Source organism: Cottoperca gobio, chromosome 14, assembly GCF_900634415.1.
Source record: "Cottoperca gobio chromosome 14, fCotGob3.1, whole genome shotgun sequence".
NCBI lineage: Eukaryota > Metazoa > Chordata > Actinopteri > Perciformes > Bovichtidae > Cottoperca > Cottoperca gobio.
Genome location: NC_041368.1, coordinates 6,088,618 through 6,108,093, shown reverse-complemented (window position 1 = coordinate 6,108,093; position 19,476 = coordinate 6,088,618). Strand labels below are relative to the sequence as shown.

Genomic DNA, 19,476 nt, shown 5'->3' with positions numbered 1-19,476 from the left:
ACTGAAGTGGATACTAATGGACTTCACAGTATCAGCAAAGCGTTACAATTTAGAGCCAAATCAATGACTCTCTTTATCTCCGTCTCCTGCAGGACAACATCACTGGTTTTCTAATGAGGTTTCCTGGACTGCTCTGCGGTCACACATCCTCAAAAAGACATGAACAACATTTATCTGTTTTGATCTCCTGTACGCCTCGACTTCTATAATAGATGTGGTGGTGGTAGTGGTGGTGGTAGTAGTGAGGGTGATGGTGGTGATGGTGGTGATGGTAGTAGTAAGCTGTGCACAAGAAGAGGTTTGTCTCCAAGACCAAGGAAGAACCCATTACATTTTGCACCGGATCCAAATCACAGGGCGAATTATTTTTCACTTTCATTAACAGTGAAGAAGACTGCACTTGGCCTTGGCGGAGGTCTGCGCTCTCCAAGTACCCTTCTAGTTTCTATAGGGTTTCAGAGTCTTTTGTTCCAATTACTTTAAACAAGGAAGCAATATCCACCTTATTTATAGGACAACAGAAACTAGGCTTAAACTCATTTGAGATCTGTGGCATTGCAAAACGTTCTTACAGTTAGGAAGCAGGGAGGCTGCTATCTGCAGTGGTCTCAAACAAAGCAGAGAAATACATTTTTATTTGAAAAGAACAACGAAGCTGTTTGTGGCCCGAGGTATTATACTCATATATAAGTCATGAAGAAGCCCTCTTAAGTGTCCTCTCAAACCCCCTCCTGTATTTATCACGACTCATCCCCCCGGGGTACCTGACGGTGACAGATTAGGTGGTCTCTCTTACTGCGTTAGAGAACAAAGAACCAACACGAGACACCCCTTTACTCCCCCCAGGCGTCCAGCAATCTACCTCTACCGCCCCTCATACAGACGTCCTCTGGGTGAGGTTGTGCAAAAAACTGAAAGGCACAGTCTGGAAATGCTTGTTAGTGATTTTTCCCTCCCATGTGTTTAGAACATAGGATGTGTATACATTTCAGCACATAACCTTTATGTGGGATCTATCAGGGATGGGTTTTCCTACCATGATGTATCCTCTTGTAACAATTGGCTTATTTATCTGATATCCCAGCAGTGATTTCAAGCTTAATCCAAGTTAAGAAATCAACATGAAAGTCATGGTAGGTATGTTTTAGCATCCACAATGCATGGTGAAACATTAACTATGATAACTCATCAGCCTTCACATCTTGTCTCCATTCTGATTTGGAGCTTCTTTCTTAGAAAGGCACCACAAGCCTTACGGACACAGTAATTATAATCCTCACCAGCACGGCTGCCTCATCATTTCACAGTGCACAAATAAAAATGTCACAATCCCCTGAGTCTCCGAGGGCTTAATAAGGAGTCAGACATGCATAGAACATCTGGTCTCTGAAAAAGTCAAAAGAAGAACAGAAGGAGAGGTCGCCAGATTATTCCATTTAGTGCATTGTCAGCAGAAACTGGAAAGAGGAGAGACAGAATGTAGCCGAGATGATTTGTTTCTCCCCGACCGTCCACAGGTTCAACCCCGAGAGCTTCAAAAGACTATAACCCTTAATCTTGTCAAAGAAAATTGCATATGCATATAAGCCCCTCGACCCCCGCTATCACACTAGCAACAGCTTCATTTGTGGCGTAGCACAACACACACTGCAAAATGGTTTAACTGCTTTAACATTTAAAACCACATCAGTCATCATAATAGGGAATTAAGTGTGAGGAGGAAATATTCGAGAGCATCCACATCCTTCTTTTGTATTTCTCCCAAACACACATTTTGAAATTTATGTTGCTTCATTTGCCACTTTGTCAGCATGACATGATGTGTAGAAAAGCTATTGTATTGTCCTGAAGTGCCTTTGTTAAATGGAGCTTTGATAAAAACAATCAAAATGAACAAATGACAAATATGGGCACACCATTTAGCCAGTTTCATTCCACAGATTGGGCTGACCTCCACAAGCTAAAATGCACTCAGCCAAAAATGGAAATGCATAAAATTAATTGAAAAAAATCCATCCAACCAACCCCCTTAAGGACTGTGTCCCCGCTCTTGGTGTTGCCAAAGATTATTCCTCCTGCTCTGTCACTGTCATCGCTGCAGTTTCCCCCAGCCAGCATCTCGTCACCACAAGCTCACTGATAAAGAACTGGAAAGTTCCCCCGGATGTTTCCAGTGCAGAGACACATTCTTAGTGAACACTGGGAAGTCCCATTCCTGTATCACCAGTACTGTAAAACACAGTATCTCTCTCTATACACATCATGTGATACAATGAAGTAGGCTTAGCCATGAGGCAGATACTGTTTATTTTATGTTAAAAAGAACAAATATATATTTATGAATTCTCTATTATTTCACTTAAAACTGTGATTTTGCACTATTCATAAAAAGGAGAAAATACTCAGTACTATTCATTCGTAGTAGTAAATCGTAGTAGTATTTAATTCACAACCATACCCGTGCTGCTATTTAGGCTATTCCATGGTACGTGTGAAAAGGAACAAGATGGAAATGTTCCTGTATGCATGAAAAGTGAATGTGTGAACAGGGAAAATCACAAGCAGTGCCTGAAAGGATATCCCAGTAATTACCGGGAAGTATGTGTGAAAGAAGCTTTATTCAGAGGAACATGGGGGAAGACCAGGCTTGAAAGTTAGTTTCCAGACGACGGCGAAATTAATAAAACAAACTGCACTCTGTAGACAGCAGAGGATCAAGATAGTCAATAAGTCTCTGACAACAATGTTGCACCATTGAAATGTCCAGACACTGTTACAGTGTTCCACATCAAACCTTTACGAGTCACATTCAATAAATGTACTTCTGGTGGAGGCACTCCACTAATGAAAGGCTTAAGTGACCTTTCTTGACATTCAGTGGGTCAACAAAATGAGTCTCCCTTTCCTTCTCCAGGACGAAAAGCATTTCCCATTGTGAGGGGGAACACAGGAAATTATTGGTTTAATCTCGCCAGGAGTTTGGGAGCAGGACCAGATGACACAGGAATGTCACAGACAGCAGAGAGCCTTTGGAGGGCCAGAATCTGTGTGTGATATTAGGTCTAAAGAGGCAATGAAGGTGAATAAAGAAACACCAACAGCTGATGACAGAGCTTTAAACACAAACCTTTTGCCACCTTTAACAACCTAACTACTTCTGTACCATTTTCTCACAATGATTTAGGTGTCATAACATAGGTTTATGAGAGTATTAGCAGGAAGTGACATTTAAATGGGAAACAATAAGTGGTAAAGAGCATTTCCAATACTGCAAAGATCATGGTTTTAGAATGTGGCTTACATTTTGCAACAGTGCGTTCAAAATTTGCTTTGCCTCAGCAAATGTGTTGCAGTAAACAATACTTTGGCGGAGATGCCTGCTGATCAACAGGATATATTCTGGGTATCACACGTACAGTTCAGTGCACGGTGTGGAAGTGACACCCCACAGTCATGGCTCCACAGTTGCCAATGAATGCGACAGCAAACAAAATGTCTGACCCGTGTTCCGTAGCGTCTCAGCCAGACAGCAGACAGACAGCAATGTTTGGGCTGAGACAGTGAGAGACCAATACTCCAGGGATTCCCCTCTCACTGCTCTATCAATTATTCACAAGTCATACAATGGCTGGCCAATAACACACACAAACACACAAACACACGCACACACACACATTATGGCAAAAGGAACGATATATAAACAGGAATAAATCTTACACTGATGTTAATGTTGAAACTGTCACAAAACAAATCCTGTGACTTTACTGTAGTCAATTAATCAATGACAGAAAATTAAATGAAATCATTTTTTGGAGTCTTCAAGAATTCTGATGGCAACTTCTCAAATGTAAGGTTTTATACAATTGTAAACTGAACATATTTGGCTATTTTGACAAAACAATACATCTGAAGAGTTCACCTTGAACTCCATGGTTAATGATTGTTAGTTGCAGCCCCACATAATGCACATCTAAGAATAAAAAACACAACAGAGAAATAAATATAATGTGTATAAGAAGTAATACTGACGCCAGTGCAAAATAGGATAGCAATAAGAGTAAGATAAATTAGTCAAATAAAAGTAAGCAAAATAGAACAACAATAATAAGATAAACTTAATAAAATACTTAAATTAGAATAGAAAGGTAATTTTGAATGTAATTTTGGCAATGGTAATAAAAGTAATATAGCAAATGATATAGCTATTATTGTTTTTCGATGTGTACAATTTGTTCAGCGGTGCTTTCTGCAGAAAGTTGAGGAGGGGATAATAATACTGTGCACAATTTAAGTTTCCACTATTTAGCATTGTTATTAACTTAAAGTATATTGCTTTGCCAAAATATGAAAAGTTCTATAATAAATCACAAAGATAAATAACCATATTTTAAAAAGTGAACTGTTTTAAATCAACTCTTTCAATCAGCCTTACACTGTGCAACACGGTGGATGCTAGGCTCGTCATCAGAAGCAGAACAATAAGTGGAAGACTCAAGCGACATGACTACATACATCCACTTTCAGATTTGTGATTAATTAGGATTACAGGCACAGTGATGGTAAAACCAAGTCTTCTATAGAGACACACTGCTCCACTTTCAGTTTTCCCAGAGGTACAAACTGGGTCGGTGGTGACCTGGTGTCAGTGCGTCACAGTCTACACTGCACTGCATTTAGCAATAGATCAGTAACAAACGGATTTTCACTGCTGCTTTACCCTGAAAAATCTTTTTAGAGCTGCTTTGAGGAGAGTAAAAAAGCTCTCCAGGATTTTTGCTGAGCATCAGTTATGTCATTTTATCCACAGCAGGGTAAGTGACGCGTTAACAAGGTCACAAAGCATACACTTACAGGCGTCACAGCTGACGGCAGATTGAGCGACAAGTTCTCTTATGTTTGGGTTTTAACTGGATTAACTGGATAGAAAGGTGAACAGAAGCACTCCAAATATACAAAGAGCAGCTTCAGCACTTTGTCAGAGCTGTAACATGCTTGCACACTCTCCAAAGTCAAACTTCCTCACCAGGTAGTCCCAAGGACTCCAGAAGATCGCTGTACAGTGACGGATTGGGCAGCGGCTGGAGTTAGACTGTGTGTGGCAAAGGTATAAGATTCATAGCCACTGCTGAAAAAAGCAAATAATTCCACTGTCCCACTGTTGGATGGTGAATCAGAACTACACCTAAAATAACTGCTCCAGCCTGACCTTAGCTTCACAATCACAGGGAGGGATCAAAACCAAATGAAGGGTCAATCAGGAAAAATAACTTCATCTTCAGGGGATAATTGAGGAGAAATAGTACACCATCTCTTTGGAGCTCCATTTGGAACTCAGAGTGTGTAAACCCATCAATCATTAGAGAGGCAGCCATATGGTATCCAGACAGGTGTTACAGGGTTGGGACCACAGAGGACCACAGAGGACCACACAGTAAACATGCTCATTAGCCTTCAGAGGAATCATGCTTCTTTCTTCCATGAAGTCGAAAGGCTGACAACTGCTTTGTGTAATTGGTGCTCACAGACTAATATAGGTTTAGAATGGTTCTAGATGAAAGACACGACTGCGGCCACTGGAATAGTCTTACCAGGCAATTGAACACATTTGTACATCAACATAATCCTGGCTCACTGTTGGATATACAAATCTGACTATTTAAGTTTCCTGGTCATAAAACACATCAAGCACAGCAAAATAAAGTTGAGTGAATGATTGTGAATAACAACAAGAGCAAGCACACATTTAGGGATTACCTACAATAAAATAAGATGTTGACCTTTCTGCTAGATAAACTGGAGGAGACGTGTAGCAAAGGGCCGCAGGTCGGATTCGAACTCAAGCCGCTGCAGTAAGGACTCAGCCTTCGTACATGTACCATTCTACAAGGTGAACTACCTGGGCGCCACTTACACTCATTTTCTTTTTAATAGTAAAATAATTCAGAAAATGTTCCCTAACTATTATAGGAAGATTTATAGGGATTAATATATGTATTTTCCCAACAAACGCTAAGTAAATTCACAGAACCAAAACAGTCCTTTAACAGCTTTATGTGGGCTAAACCACACTGAATCATGGAGATCTGATGATTAACATCAACCTACACCAGCCATCTTTCTATATATATTTATAACCCAGCCAATTCATATGGGGGGGGAGGGGAGGGGTTTGCTGAACATGATGCCACTTTCCAGCTACAGTTTTACCCACTTTCCTTCTAATGTACAACACCGGCTCTGGCTCTTACGTTAAGGTTTAACTCTAAGGACTACAGTTGCATTATATCCTCATAAAATTGCATCCTGCCGTACACGCATACATAAATCCCACACACAGACATCAAATTATACATGGAACGGGTGATAAGACAACAAAAGGACAATCAAGGTACCCCCACTGCAAATAATCGTGTAATTATGGACAATAATCTAAGAGTGACAGCCCTCTGCCAACCCCCTACTGCTCTGAAATAGCCAAATAATTATTTCTAATACATCATTTGATGTTCCCTCTCAGCTTCTGTGGCCACAGATCTTCTCCTGTGTTATGTGTTGACAGTTCATTAGGGTTTTTACTACGCTGCGATTGTGGTGATTGGGTAAAGAAGTGGCGGGGGTGGGGAAGACAGCAGGCAATGTTGCAAACAGATTACTACCTTGGGTAAATGATGAAAGTCTGACCCAACTGATGATACATTCAATCTATCAAACAAAGGAAACAATTGGTGATGGAAAAAAGTATAGTACTAAACATGTCACAAAATGCTGATAGCTGGCATGCCTTTCCAAACAAGTATGATTCCACAGCCAATTAGCCCCCCCCAAATTTAGCTGAGAATAAACATAATCCAATACTAAAATACAATGAAATGACAGAAACAGATATAAGCATATGTACAGTGCATGTGGTTACTGAGTGGCAGCTGCCTTCATGTGTTGCTCTTCACAGTCTAGGATGGAGACATTGTACTGCCCGTTTTAAAAGGCACTATCTGCAACCTTAATACTTACTACTTACTTACTTACTACTACTACTGTGTAAACCGCTCACAATCAATTATTCCAGATGTTACAAACACTATATATATATATATAGATTTTTGTTTATTTGTTACTAGTACATCAAAAATATGTATTTTGTTAGTTGTATGGAGTAACGTAAGCAAGTTAGTTCTTTACAGTCTCTCATTGTACGAGCTACATGAGCATCAGATACATGAGAATCCGATGGCTTTCCTATTGATTTTCAATTGGCTACCATTAAGTGGATCTTCTGGGCTAACAGGATATGCAGAGGTGTGAAACCAGGGACAAGGTTGCAATAGGTCAGCATAATACGTGTCAACCCTCTGTTTCTACTACAGCACTGTCCCAGGATAAGTGTAGAAAAAAGTTAAAAACAAAAAACTCTGTATAGTCCTCTAACTTTAAGATTCCTATGCTTTATACATTTCAACCACATTATAGTCTACAATTTAAAAACACAACCATAGATGGAATAATTGGTTGAAAATCTGCCATCAAAATGTTTGTTTTTTTAAAGAAGACTTTCGATGCTAAAACACACTACATTATGTCTGCTACTCGTTAGTGGGACGCCTCTCGCATGTCTCCAGGCCCCAAACATTTACATGTCAACCATCAAGAATGATACTGGAAGATTCAACAAATGTTTCACACTCACCGTGCGTAAGCCTTCCACTTCAAAACCATTGAGATTTGCATAAAGTGAGTGGTGCCTTTTCCCTAACAACGACGTTGAAGTGATATTAGCCGTAGTTGGGTCTGCCTTGTCCAAGAGCCCACGATGCTTATCATCCTGCTCTTCCGACTCCCTCAACTCCTGCTGTTGTTGCCCAAGAGCTTCGGCCACCTCGCGGCTCTCCATCCCTGTGTGTGCAGGTGCAGGCTCTGGCTGCTCAGGCCGAGTGCACAGGTCATACATCACTCTCTGTAAAGTCAAACAGCGCAGACGGCATCAATATGACAAAATGAGGTGCCCAGCCAAGACCGAGCCATTGCAGGCTTTTCATTTGCCGGAGGAGAATTACATGGATCAGCTGTGGCAGGTTGACTTCAAAATGATAAAGATGTCACTGTCCCCAGCAGTTCAAATGAGTGTTTCTTTCACAGCTAAGGTGAAGTGTCTGAAACCAAGCAAAGGACTGCCATTGCCATGGTTGTTGGTAACTTAACACAAAGCCTCACATTTGTAAATCCCTATAAAGTGAAACTTTAAGCTGACAAAAATGTCACTGGTGAAGTTCCTTGCCTAACATCTGTTAGAGCAAGAGTATGTGTGCTATATCCAAGACAAAACCAGTTACAGATAAATCAGGAGTTGTGATGGACCTCCTCTCTCTCTGCGCTGTGACGTTTTCCAAAATGAGGACTATCAGCTCCAAAGGGATCTTACGTGTTTTTGGCCTTGGCCTGTGAAGGCAATTCAGTGAATGTCATCGTCCTGGTAGCATTCTTGAGTTAGTATTCATCACAGTGTATAGCATTCAAGTCCTGCTCACTGCATTAACATAGCCTTCATGTGTTACCGCTCGGTCGTCTGACGGGGGTTTGTCATAAGTACTTGTCCAGAAAAAGGAAAAGACACACCAGTCCACTTAACCTACGTAATGCTGAAACAGCGCATGGAGGCCCAACTGAAATAGCAAACAAGAAGGGACGTGCGATGGAGGAAAAATAAAACAAGAAAACGATCTAACTAACAGGTCTCCACTTCCGGTCCCCGTTGTCTTAGTGATGCTAAGATGTGCGAGGCATGTTGACTCTTCAGCCGTGAGTCTGTCCTCATTGATGCGGTGTCAAAAAGCATTTCATCCAGATGCGATAAGACTCGACAGGCTGGTTAATCCCATCTTGGTTACAGCGCAATAAAAAGGTGAAAAAAGAGGACGAAGGGAGAAATATGTGTGTGTGTGTGTGTGTGTGTGTGTGTGTGTGTAAGACGGCGAGTGTCGCTGAGAGGAGGGGGTAGGGAGGACTGCTTCCATCGTCCTATCACAAAAAGGCAGGCTTTGAGACGGGGCCCAATCATTACCGCGACTAGAGCTCGTTTCCATGGAGATGACGCTGGAATGATGTTGGCTGCCTCTTGAACAATCAATAGGCGGTACACACTGCAACACAGGGAGGCTGCAGGAGGCAGACAGAGGAACAAGTGTGTCCAGTCCAAACTAATTCTAATGTTTTACTGCCGTTGTGCCCCAGAGAAACAAATAAGATGTCTACAAGGTACTGAACGCTACTCAAGCGTGGACACGGACATTAAAAAAACATGTAAAGCAGTAAGTTAGATGCCACATAAGATAAACCTCGTCTCAACTCAATGCCGCTTTACAAATTAACTTGTCATTTATCCCGACTGTCCTCCTTTCTACTTTAGGAAGTTCTATCAGGTACTTCACATAATTGTTTGTCAAATGGGCAAAACAGCTTAATAAATCTGAAAACAGACTGGGAGTGTGATACAAAAAAATTGTATTCAAGTTTTATTTATTAGCAGTTATCAAATAACAACAACAACATGAGTTTGGGCCAGATCCTCTAACGCCACCCAAAGCAACTACAGTTAATAATTCATTAACAGGATCATTGAAATTCTCGCTTTTGCTTCAGCTAATAAACTTTGTCTTTCCCTGCCGCCATTTTCTTGCCAGTGCCTGATCAGAACCACGAATGGGCAACTCTCAACAGAGATTAGATGGGAAGCGATGGCTCACTCCCTGGCTACATCCATCATCAGCTCCGGAAAGAACTATGTGTTTAATTCTTCTTTACAACTTTACCAATCGGCAATCGGAGTTGCTCGATTTACCAGCCAGACGTGGCGTTTTACTTGCCTTTGGGAAGCGGGTGTCTTACTTGTTGGGCGCTGTGGCATTGTCGAAATATTTTATTTATATCGCCCACTGCTAATTAAAATATGTCACAATAAGTCAAACGTATTTACATAGTCATCACCTACAATCTATTCTCAACTCCTCTACAGGAGGTCAACATGTACTTTAACACGTTTGTACTGCTTTGTTGCAGACACAAAGCTTGCTGAAGCTTTAGAGTGTGGCTGTTTCGATAAAAGGCAAATGTCTATCTTCTGTTCCTTCAAAAGGTCACCGTTAGAAAACCCACGACTGGGTGCAGCAAAGTTAAAAATAGACATTTTGCCAACATTTTTTTCAACTGGCATTTTTCTGGTACACTGCCAGTGCAGTCAACACTAAGGTTGTTTACCATGGCTTACTGTGAAAATGAAAGTTCATCCCCATTTTAATGTACTGATACATGTACAGTATGTACTCAGTAACACAGGGGAAAGGGGTTGGTTTTCATAGAGAGCAAGAGCCTTAGCCAGACAGATCACGGCTTCTTACTTTGCCCTAAGGCTGCATTTCACAGCTTCGGTCTATTCCCTTATTATTAAATAATGCTCACAAGACCATGGCTTTAGCAGCCTAAAGACAAAACAAACCCTGACGTGAACTCCACTGAACATTATTTCTATTGCTGCTTCAGCTCAAACAACAATATACATTTACTCTCTGATTGTAAACAAAGGTGCTGACAGAAAAACAACCAACAGAACAAAATTGTGAGATTACAGTTGCACGCATGACCACCAGCAAGTGTATTCATCACATGTTGTACATAGCAAACATACAGCAAATATAACAAATCTCACTGAGCATAAAACTAATAAAGCATCAGTCAGCAGAACCTAATGCATGTCAAACAGCATAGGCTCTGCACAGATACGAGCAGCAGCCAGGTCCATCACGGCTCAGTGGTATTGACATCCTATCACACTGAAATATTCTGACTAAGTCTCCCCGTCTGCCTGTCATGAGACCAAAGAGCCAGATGCTGGTTGAATTCATCTCACGTAAAATGTTCTCCATTCAATTAAGACAGGGAGGAAAAAGAGCAGCTCTCAAAGATCATTTGGAATTTAGCAAAAAAGCTAAACAGCAAACTTTCATAGCTGTTAGTTACATAATCACCACAACTATCAGATACAACAGCAGGTTGCAATCACAAATAGGCCATCCTTCATTTCTTCATTTCCTGCTGCTGTGTGGCATCATATCACACAATTCAAATAATTGCTTTTATTTGTTTTATTCCACCTTTCTAGTGGAAATTCTTTCAGATTCAAGCAAATTAGCATTTTTATCAAATAGTAGTTAAGAAAATCACAAAAGCCTATTTTCCATTTACACACCAAACATACCAAGAACATTAGTATCAGCATCAGTATAGCCAAAATACAAATGCACAACTCTTTCCTCACTGTTTTCCTTTATAAGCGACACTTTAAATGGTTTTATGATAAACATATTTGTCTCAGTGAATTGCATATGCAGATTTTTCATATAAAGTATCCCATTTAAACCTAAAAAACTCAAGCGTTCATAGCACAGATGGCTTATTTAGAAAAGGCAAACAAAGTGGCAGACTGGAATGAACAATTTGGCATGTTTTTGTTAAAAACAAATATACTACAGTGGATGTGTTTTTACACACTTTAAACTCACATGAATAATAGAGTCCATTCTTGTTAAAAAGGGGATTCCCATTTGAACACTTTTAAAATATTGACATCGCCCTGATGCCAGTTGCTGGGATAACAAGGGCAGGACCATGCAAGAAATATGAGGTTTGGCAAGTGGGCATCGCTGTTTCGACAGTCGGAGCTTTGATTAATTATTCAATTTCCTCTCTATCAAAACTTCAATCCAAAATGTAAGAGATGGAAACACGCTGACCCACTTCTGCCACTCCAACGAGAGGCATTAACAGATCCCCCACACGTGCTAACCCCTCCTCTCTGCTCACACCCTGCGATTCTTCTTCTCAGACAACATTAACATGTATTTTACCACAGCAGTCATAATTACTATTTTTAACATATCCTGCATCATAATGGCAACTTAAAAGGCTGCAAAATGGACAAGTGTTTGGTCTCTAAAATAACCCAATTGTTGCTTATAGTTTTGCTTCTCCATCTTACTGCTGCTCGCTATGCACCATTTGTTGCCTTTCACACTCTCACACACACACACACACACACACACACACACACACACACAGATGATCTTATTAAAAATGAACAAGATTGTTTACAAACTAGAATAACCACGTTGCCAGCCAGTCAAGTTGCAGTTTCTATCCATGTCTGTCCAAAATGTCATCACGTCATCATTTTATCTTATCAAACATCAAACTTGTGTTGTGGCCAAAAACATGTTGTCACAGTGACCTTCCCATTTGACCACTACAATCTACTCTATGAGACTCTATGAGTCCAGGTGGATGTTTGTGGCAAATTTGAAGAAATTATTCCCGGCCTTCCTGAGATATTTCGTGTTCACAAGAATAAGACGTTCTGGCCATCGCCGGCGCGGAGGCATGAAAATACAATAAAAAAATATTTTACTGTCAGTATGTATGTATTATTATTATTATTATTATTAGTATTAGTATTATTATTATGAAGCAACATAAAATTATAAAGACACTTCAATATTCCAAGAGTGCTGCCAACATACTGATGAAGTTTCTGGTTTATGGGAGCAAAAGAGGAAATGCTAGCAATAATTTACTTTCTTAATCACTCAATTTTGGAACCATGTGTGGAATTTTAAAATATGAAACCGCTTACCTCCATGTTTCTGTCCATGCATTTGGAGGGCGATGACTTGTCTGACCCAGAGGACTCGGCGCAGTAGGGGGGCTGGTCGTCCCAGCCTGCATGGGGAGCGTTGTGAGGGTGACAAATTGTCAGCGAGCCACTCTGACAGGTGTCCACAACTGCAGCGGAGGTGCAGGGGTCAGCTGCACAGACGGCCCTCCCTGAAGGCTGCTCTCTCAGATCTTGTTTGGTTTTCTTTTTAGGTGAGTGGGAAGCAGTCTGGGATCTCTGTGGCAAGGCCCTGGAGCAGGTTAGAAGAGGCTTTGTCTGACAGGAGTTACTACCGTCTTCCAGAGTTGGCTTTCTTGAGAGACTGTTAGAAATGTAGCTGGGCTTTCCTGCTCTTTGCCTTCCCTGCAACAGTCTTCCATGGGCCTCTAGCAGGTGGCAGAGGAAGATGGCCTTTTCTAGCTCCAATTCCTGCCTGTGATGCAATTTATAGACTGCCTGCTCACCATTTATCTTCTCATATAGCGTCAGCAGCAACTGCTCAAGCTTAGTGTAAGTTTCTCCACCACACAAACAAAAAGCCTCTTTTTCTGTGGACTCGACTTCAGTGTGACGTCCACTGTCGTTAATGTTCACCTCCTTAGCCAGCAGACGCTGGTTTCTGTTAGAGTGCCCGTCCTTTTGGCACCTTCGTCTGGCTGCCAGCTCCCTCACAGCCCTCTGCTGTTCCCTCTCTGCTTCTTGCCGCAGGTGCCTCAGCTCCACAGAGAGGTGTCCACGGGCCCGCTGCGTTAGCTTCTTCTCTGCATCCCAATCAGCACGCAGCTTCTCCAGCTCTCGTCCATAGTCCGCCTGGCCCAGGCATGGTTTCTTGGATGACAGTGTCAGAGGATTATCCCTGTCTTCCCTCATGATGCCACTCTCACAGCACAACATGCAAGGAACGGCGAGACGTATTCATATCTAAAGAGGGGGCCATGCATCAGAACTGAGAGGAAGTGCAGGTGGGTGATGGGTGGTTATCAGACATGCAGCATGCAATTATCACTTCAGGTCACTGGGAAGATAAGAGGTGGGGGTGAGAGAATTGGAGAAATTGTCAGATATTTTTTAATGTTTTAGAAGAATGTAAAAACAAGAAATGCAATGTTCCAGCATAATGAAAGTAGGTGATGAATTCAGTATTGATCTCTGTTAGAGGGAGGATTCAGAAAAAAAAGGCAGCAGCACTCTGAAGAGCTTCAAGAAATCAAGCACAATGAATACACCGATGAACTTGTGATTTTACTCTCTATGCCTGAGGAGCAAAGATATATGTGGCACCTGCTTAGGCTGTGTGAAGTCCAACCAATACATAATGTGATAGTTTGTGTAGATACACAAACGTGTTCATAACAGAGACCTTACCAATAAAATTATGAAGAAGAATCTCGTTTTTAAAGAATCTTTATTAATCACTCAAAAATGTGAGAGATATTCCTGAAATTAGATACAGATAATTGTCAATAAGAATGTCTCTAATAACATATATACAACGGATAACTGTCCATGACGTAACATTTCCACAAATTACGACTGTATTTATACTGATATTTTGTATTTGTTCTATCCTAACCTGGCATAATGAACACATGTCCATATGGTATGCAGATGGATGACCACCAACAGATGAGGACATAAACACAAAACAGCACGAGGTGCGATTAACAGAGCTTATGCTTAGGAGCAGGAACAGTCAGCTGAAGATGCAACAAGTAACTAGTTGCGCAAACAGCAGTGCATCGTTACTTACAGTAGCAATCATTACTGCAGCCAATGTTACCCATCATGAGCTCAATTCAGCGGCGCCCATATGAGCGCTGGGATACGGGTCATATTACAGAGGATGGGGACTTCGGTAAACAGCTAATTAACTAGCATAATTTCGCAAGCTCATATAGGTTCAAGCAGCCGGTGCTATTGTAGTTAACGCAATGTAATAACGTAAACAACAGTCAGTAGTATATTAGAACTGGAACAAGCCCTGACCGCTAGCTACTACACTGTTAGCTAATGTTAGCTCACCGTTAAGTTTTCTTGCCACAACTTATATCAAACTCACCTCTCAGCGGACTCAACTCTTAACTTTTCATCAATGGAGTCATCCTCTTTCAACCTTAGGTACTTTTATCAGCTCTCTAACCACATTGAGACTGTTTACGTTAGTTGTTAAAGGTCCACAGAGCCATGCAAGAAGTGTTTTGTTTATATGTGAGGCACCAGTGTCACACAGCCCGTGTCCAGCGTCACTGTGCCGTCCAGACAGCGCTGCCTTCTCAGTGTCCCATCATTTAAAGAGCCGCTGCAACACGTTACTGTACAACTCGTCGCACATTTAGATGACTCGTTGTATTAAAACAACATTTTCAAGTAAATTTGGAAAGTCAAGGGCGATAGATTTCCTTTGTCCTGCAAACAACAGAACGATGAGAGTAATGTGAATTGGCTATGTAATCAAAGTTTTCAGTAATGTATCTCTAATAATTGTTTCTATGCACCCTTACTATTCCTTCTAATCGCCTCTTCGTCTGCTTCTAAACTTTCTCGTTAATATAAAAAAGTTACGCCTTAAGTGGCTGAATTTACAGATTTGTTGAGTTGTTAGTGTGCGTTTGTACAATAGTAGCAGTATTGCGGACACTCCCTGAAGGCAACATAATCATTGAATCCAACCAACCTGTGTGAGTTGAATGACCACTAGTGGCTACAGGCTGCTAGTGCAGAGATGGTCAAGTTAGATGCCATGATTATGATGTCTTGATCAGAAAGACCATTGTATTAGATTATTATGTTAGCACTTTTTTATATCAAGTATTACCCAAATACTCCTTAAGTATTAAACCACTAACTGATGTTAAAGTGGACAGAGGTTCATACACAACCTGCATTATTTTTATTTCTTTGACATGATAAAAGTATGTATATCCTTTGTGAGGAAGAATTAGATTTTATGACGCCGGTATCTTCTTTTTAATTTGTCATCAGTTACCTATAATTAGTTTTCTTAGCGCAATATAAGGAGTCTGCACAGCGTTTAATGAAAGACTAGCATCTGTGGTGTGCGAGTGTCTGTGTGCATGAGTTTCATAGCACTGACAAAACGTCCCTTGTGTCACAGTTTTGGATAACTGGCAAACACGTAGGAGGAGATCAGCAGGCACAGAACAAAGCAGGCTGGGCTGAAAATAAGTTAATAAATCAAGGCGTGCAGAGACGACTTGAACGCACAAAGGATGTTTAAAAAAAACTTTAGTAGTAAGACAGGAAACAGATTTAAGGAAAGGCTGAGGGTTTAAATACACCAAGGAGAGATAATTAGGAAACAAGGAACATGTGTGCAAGTGGCTAATAAGGAGGCGGGGAAGGAAGGAAGGAAGGAAGGAAGAAAGAAAGAAAATACTCAATAGTGGTGACTAGTGGACAGATAAGGGACAGCAGCATGGCCCAGAAAGTTCTGGGAGAGAAAATGTGTTGGTGGTGGTAAGGGGAGACAGATATCACCATGACTTGTTTCTCATCACTTTATGTTACCTGGTCCAAAGTCTGAGGATTAGGTTCCATCTTACCTTTCCTTTAATCAGGAATTTAATCCTATTTGCTATTATGCTTATATTCTGGTCACAGCAATAATTTATTACAAGCTCATAAGTCATTTTTTTATTTGCAAACACACAGGAATATGTAATCAAATTACAGTTACTTATCCAAATGTTGGTGATTACAAAGGGGTTACATCCGAATATATTGTTTTCAGTAAAAAGCTTACATGTAGAACTATAATCAAAAAGTAATACCGTAAGTTACATTACTCTGATAAAGAACATGGTAACTAGTAATCTCTGACCTATTACATTTCAAAACAAATGACAATTTCCTTTTTTAAATTTTGTAAGGATAAAACGCTCTTGATAACTTGTACTTTGCCGTTCCATATGTGTACACCAAGATATCTGAGGGAATACTGGCCATGTTTTATTTTGGAAAAAGGAAGGTGAAGATGATCATTCCTGTGAATTTAGGAATCAAATTTAAAGAAAATGCTAAAAGATAATGGAAGAGAAAAAAGCAAGAATATATAGTTGTATATTAACACACATATCTGATGAATATGTGTGTCATATAATGAAATTATGTTCAGTTTCCTATGTCTAGTAGAGTTATTTGCTATGTTTCACAGTATGCATTTCCTCTAATGTAATGTGTTTTTGCTACTAATACTCTCATCCCAATCTTATGTCTCACTTTTTTCTGTGCATGTGGATAGAATCAACAGGAATGCACTGTTTAATATGATCCCTGGGTCTTTGATAAAAGTGCTTCCTGAGATTTCATTATTTGGCAAAGGCGAAATGTATAAATCCTCAAAGGTATGTACATACCTTTTCAATATCATGTTGCCAAAATCCATCAAAGAGACAAAACATGCCGTGTCTGACCACTGGGTGGCAGTTGTATAAGAGGAGAATTGGGCTTCGTCTATATTTTGTTGTATGCTTCTTCTAGTCTATATGTTTGTATTATGCTAATAAACTAATGCACTTGCATACAATTGAGAGCATCTCAAATGTTTTTTGTTCGAGAGGTTGAAAGAGACTGAAAGAGAGAGATCCAGCATACCACTCTGTGTTATCAGGGTGTCCTTGGGCCGCTCCCTCTCTCATTTCCATCTCCGTCTGCTCATGTGTGGCACACTGTTGGGAAGAGGCAGAAACAGAGAGACAGGGAGAACAAATATGCTGCAAAACTCCCAATGCCTGCTGATGCATCTCCTTAATCATTTACCACAGTTAACAGTGTATTTTACATCTACAGTAATGATTCTCCGCTTTCTCGACTTCATCTGTCTCGACTGTGATTAGTACATGCAGTATTTACCTGTACCATTGTTGAACTAATACACATTTCTGGACATGTTTCTGTCGGTACATCTGGGGCCTTGGTCATGATGTGAGCATATTACTGTACTTTTAATCTCCAACACGTGTAAGCGTGAAGGGGGGGTAGGGGTTCATGTGTGCTCGGTCGTGTGTGTGTGTGCGTATGTGCGTATGTGCATCTGTCTGACCACAGATAATCTTGCATACTACTGGATCAGCCGAATGTCTTAAGTGCACATTGATATTTTATTTCATAATAGTTTCAAATAACTGCTTCAGTAGCAAAAGCTAAAAATAAGCCTGACATAGTCACATTCTGGCTTTGTTGTGGCTTAAAAACTGACATCCATTGCAAAGTTTGGTCTCATTTTGAACCGGAGCATGATCCATTAAAGTAAGTCAAGATACGAGATGAATAAATCCCAGTTTTTGTTATCTTCGCTACCATGAATAAAAGGGAGCCGGTATGATTTAGAGGGGAGAGGGAGTCACACCTGGTGGAGACCTGCTCTCTACCGAGTGATTTTTCTCGCTGCATATACAATATGTTGTAGCGTATATGGCTTCTGTATATTCGGACATGTCAGTATGTATACTGATACCATGTGTGAATACTAACAACTCCCATTTTGGTGACTGTAAATCTTATAATTTGACAGCAACAAGTGAACACAAATATATATATTTATATTTAACCCATCTACAATATAATTCTGATGACGTGAAAAGCATAGAAAATATATTTTCCAATATTTGTTTTTGCATTATTTTTGATACTCTGCATTCTTCTTTTCTTATTCTCTGTACTTTAATCTAAATCGATATGACCCTGTCTTTTGTGACCATTTATCTTTTTCAACAATCCAGATGAAGTATTGTTGTCGGTAATTTGTCAAAACAGCCTCTGTGAATTGTTTTCATTCACACAAGCCAAATGACCAGAGGCAGGTATTGTATAGTGCTTTCTTACGGCCTATTATTTCAAAGACATTTGAGTCTCCTTTTGTATTGTGACTCGATGTAATGTCATATAGCGGAAGCAATTTGTTCACTATCTTGCTCTTCTCTGGTGTTACGACCCAGCTCGGCAAGGGAAAAGGAGTAACATAAAACCAGATGGTCATGGTGGATAACCTAAACAATTCTAAACAAAACTTTGGGTGAAAACTGGATCAATACCAAATACCAACAAAAGTCATAAATAGCACTGAAGCACCTAGCGATTCCAACACATTGGATACAGATCACGTAACTTAACTGATGACATTAAGATACAACCGAATCTAGTATCCACACACACGAGTACAAGGCATATGGCTGACAACACCAGCAGCCCCGACTGTCGAACTGACCAGGCATTTGTAGTCACCGGTCTCTCCAGTGCGCCTCGGATTTGAGAGCCGGAACAGGTGCACACCAATCACAGCCGGTCTTCATCAAGATGGGAGGAGGAGGTGTTGCCGCAGCCAATCAAGGGGCAGCAGTCACACATCCAAATCTGCATACTTAAATAGGGAAAACAAGGTGCATGCATCCACAAAGTAATCCCCGCAGATAAATATGGCCGTGGCCGCAACATCTGGTGTATACATTTATTGCCACCTTGGCGGCAGATTATAACGCACGGAATGTGTTTTCGTCACATTTAGTGGCTGCTGTGAGTGTGGTACAGTAAAGCTGTTTTCAGTGAAAAAAGCTCTGATAAACCCACTGTACTCTACTTGCCTAGCACTGAACAGTGGATACACAAAGTTAGCGAATAACTGGTGATCATAGCGAAGTTTATAGTAGCTAAAGAGTCAGATATTTCCCAAGGTAGAGAACAAAAATACTGCTAAAAGAAAGTGAATATCATATTCATCAGGTGGCCAGAAACAGGACTCCTAATGAATGCTAACGTTGCTC

The 19,476-nt window shown here is 40.6% G+C and overlaps 1 protein-coding gene across 3 annotated transcripts in view; it reads right to left on the bottom strand.

Annotated features, from left to right (window-relative positions):
- Positions 1 to 14,933, bottom strand: part of tspoap1 (TSPO associated protein 1) — a 66,884-nt gene extending 51,951 nt beyond the window's left edge. For 2 of the 3 annotated variants that reach the window (XM_029447731.1, XM_029447732.1), the window contains exons 1-2: positions 14,757 to 14,933; positions 12,677 to 13,712 (exon numbers count right to left, since the gene is read on the bottom strand). In XM_029447731.1, coding sequence (XP_029303591.1) covers positions 12,677 to 13,591 — 915 coding nt within the window. In that variant the 5' untranslated portion in view covers positions 13,592 to 13,712; positions 14,757 to 14,933. Of the gene's footprint in view, positions 1 to 7,684; positions 7,952 to 12,676; positions 13,713 to 14,756 lie in introns of all 3 variants that reach the window. The other variant, XM_029447730.1, reaches the window with a different exon arrangement.
- Between the last annotated feature and the right edge of the window lie 4,543 nt (positions 14,934 to 19,476).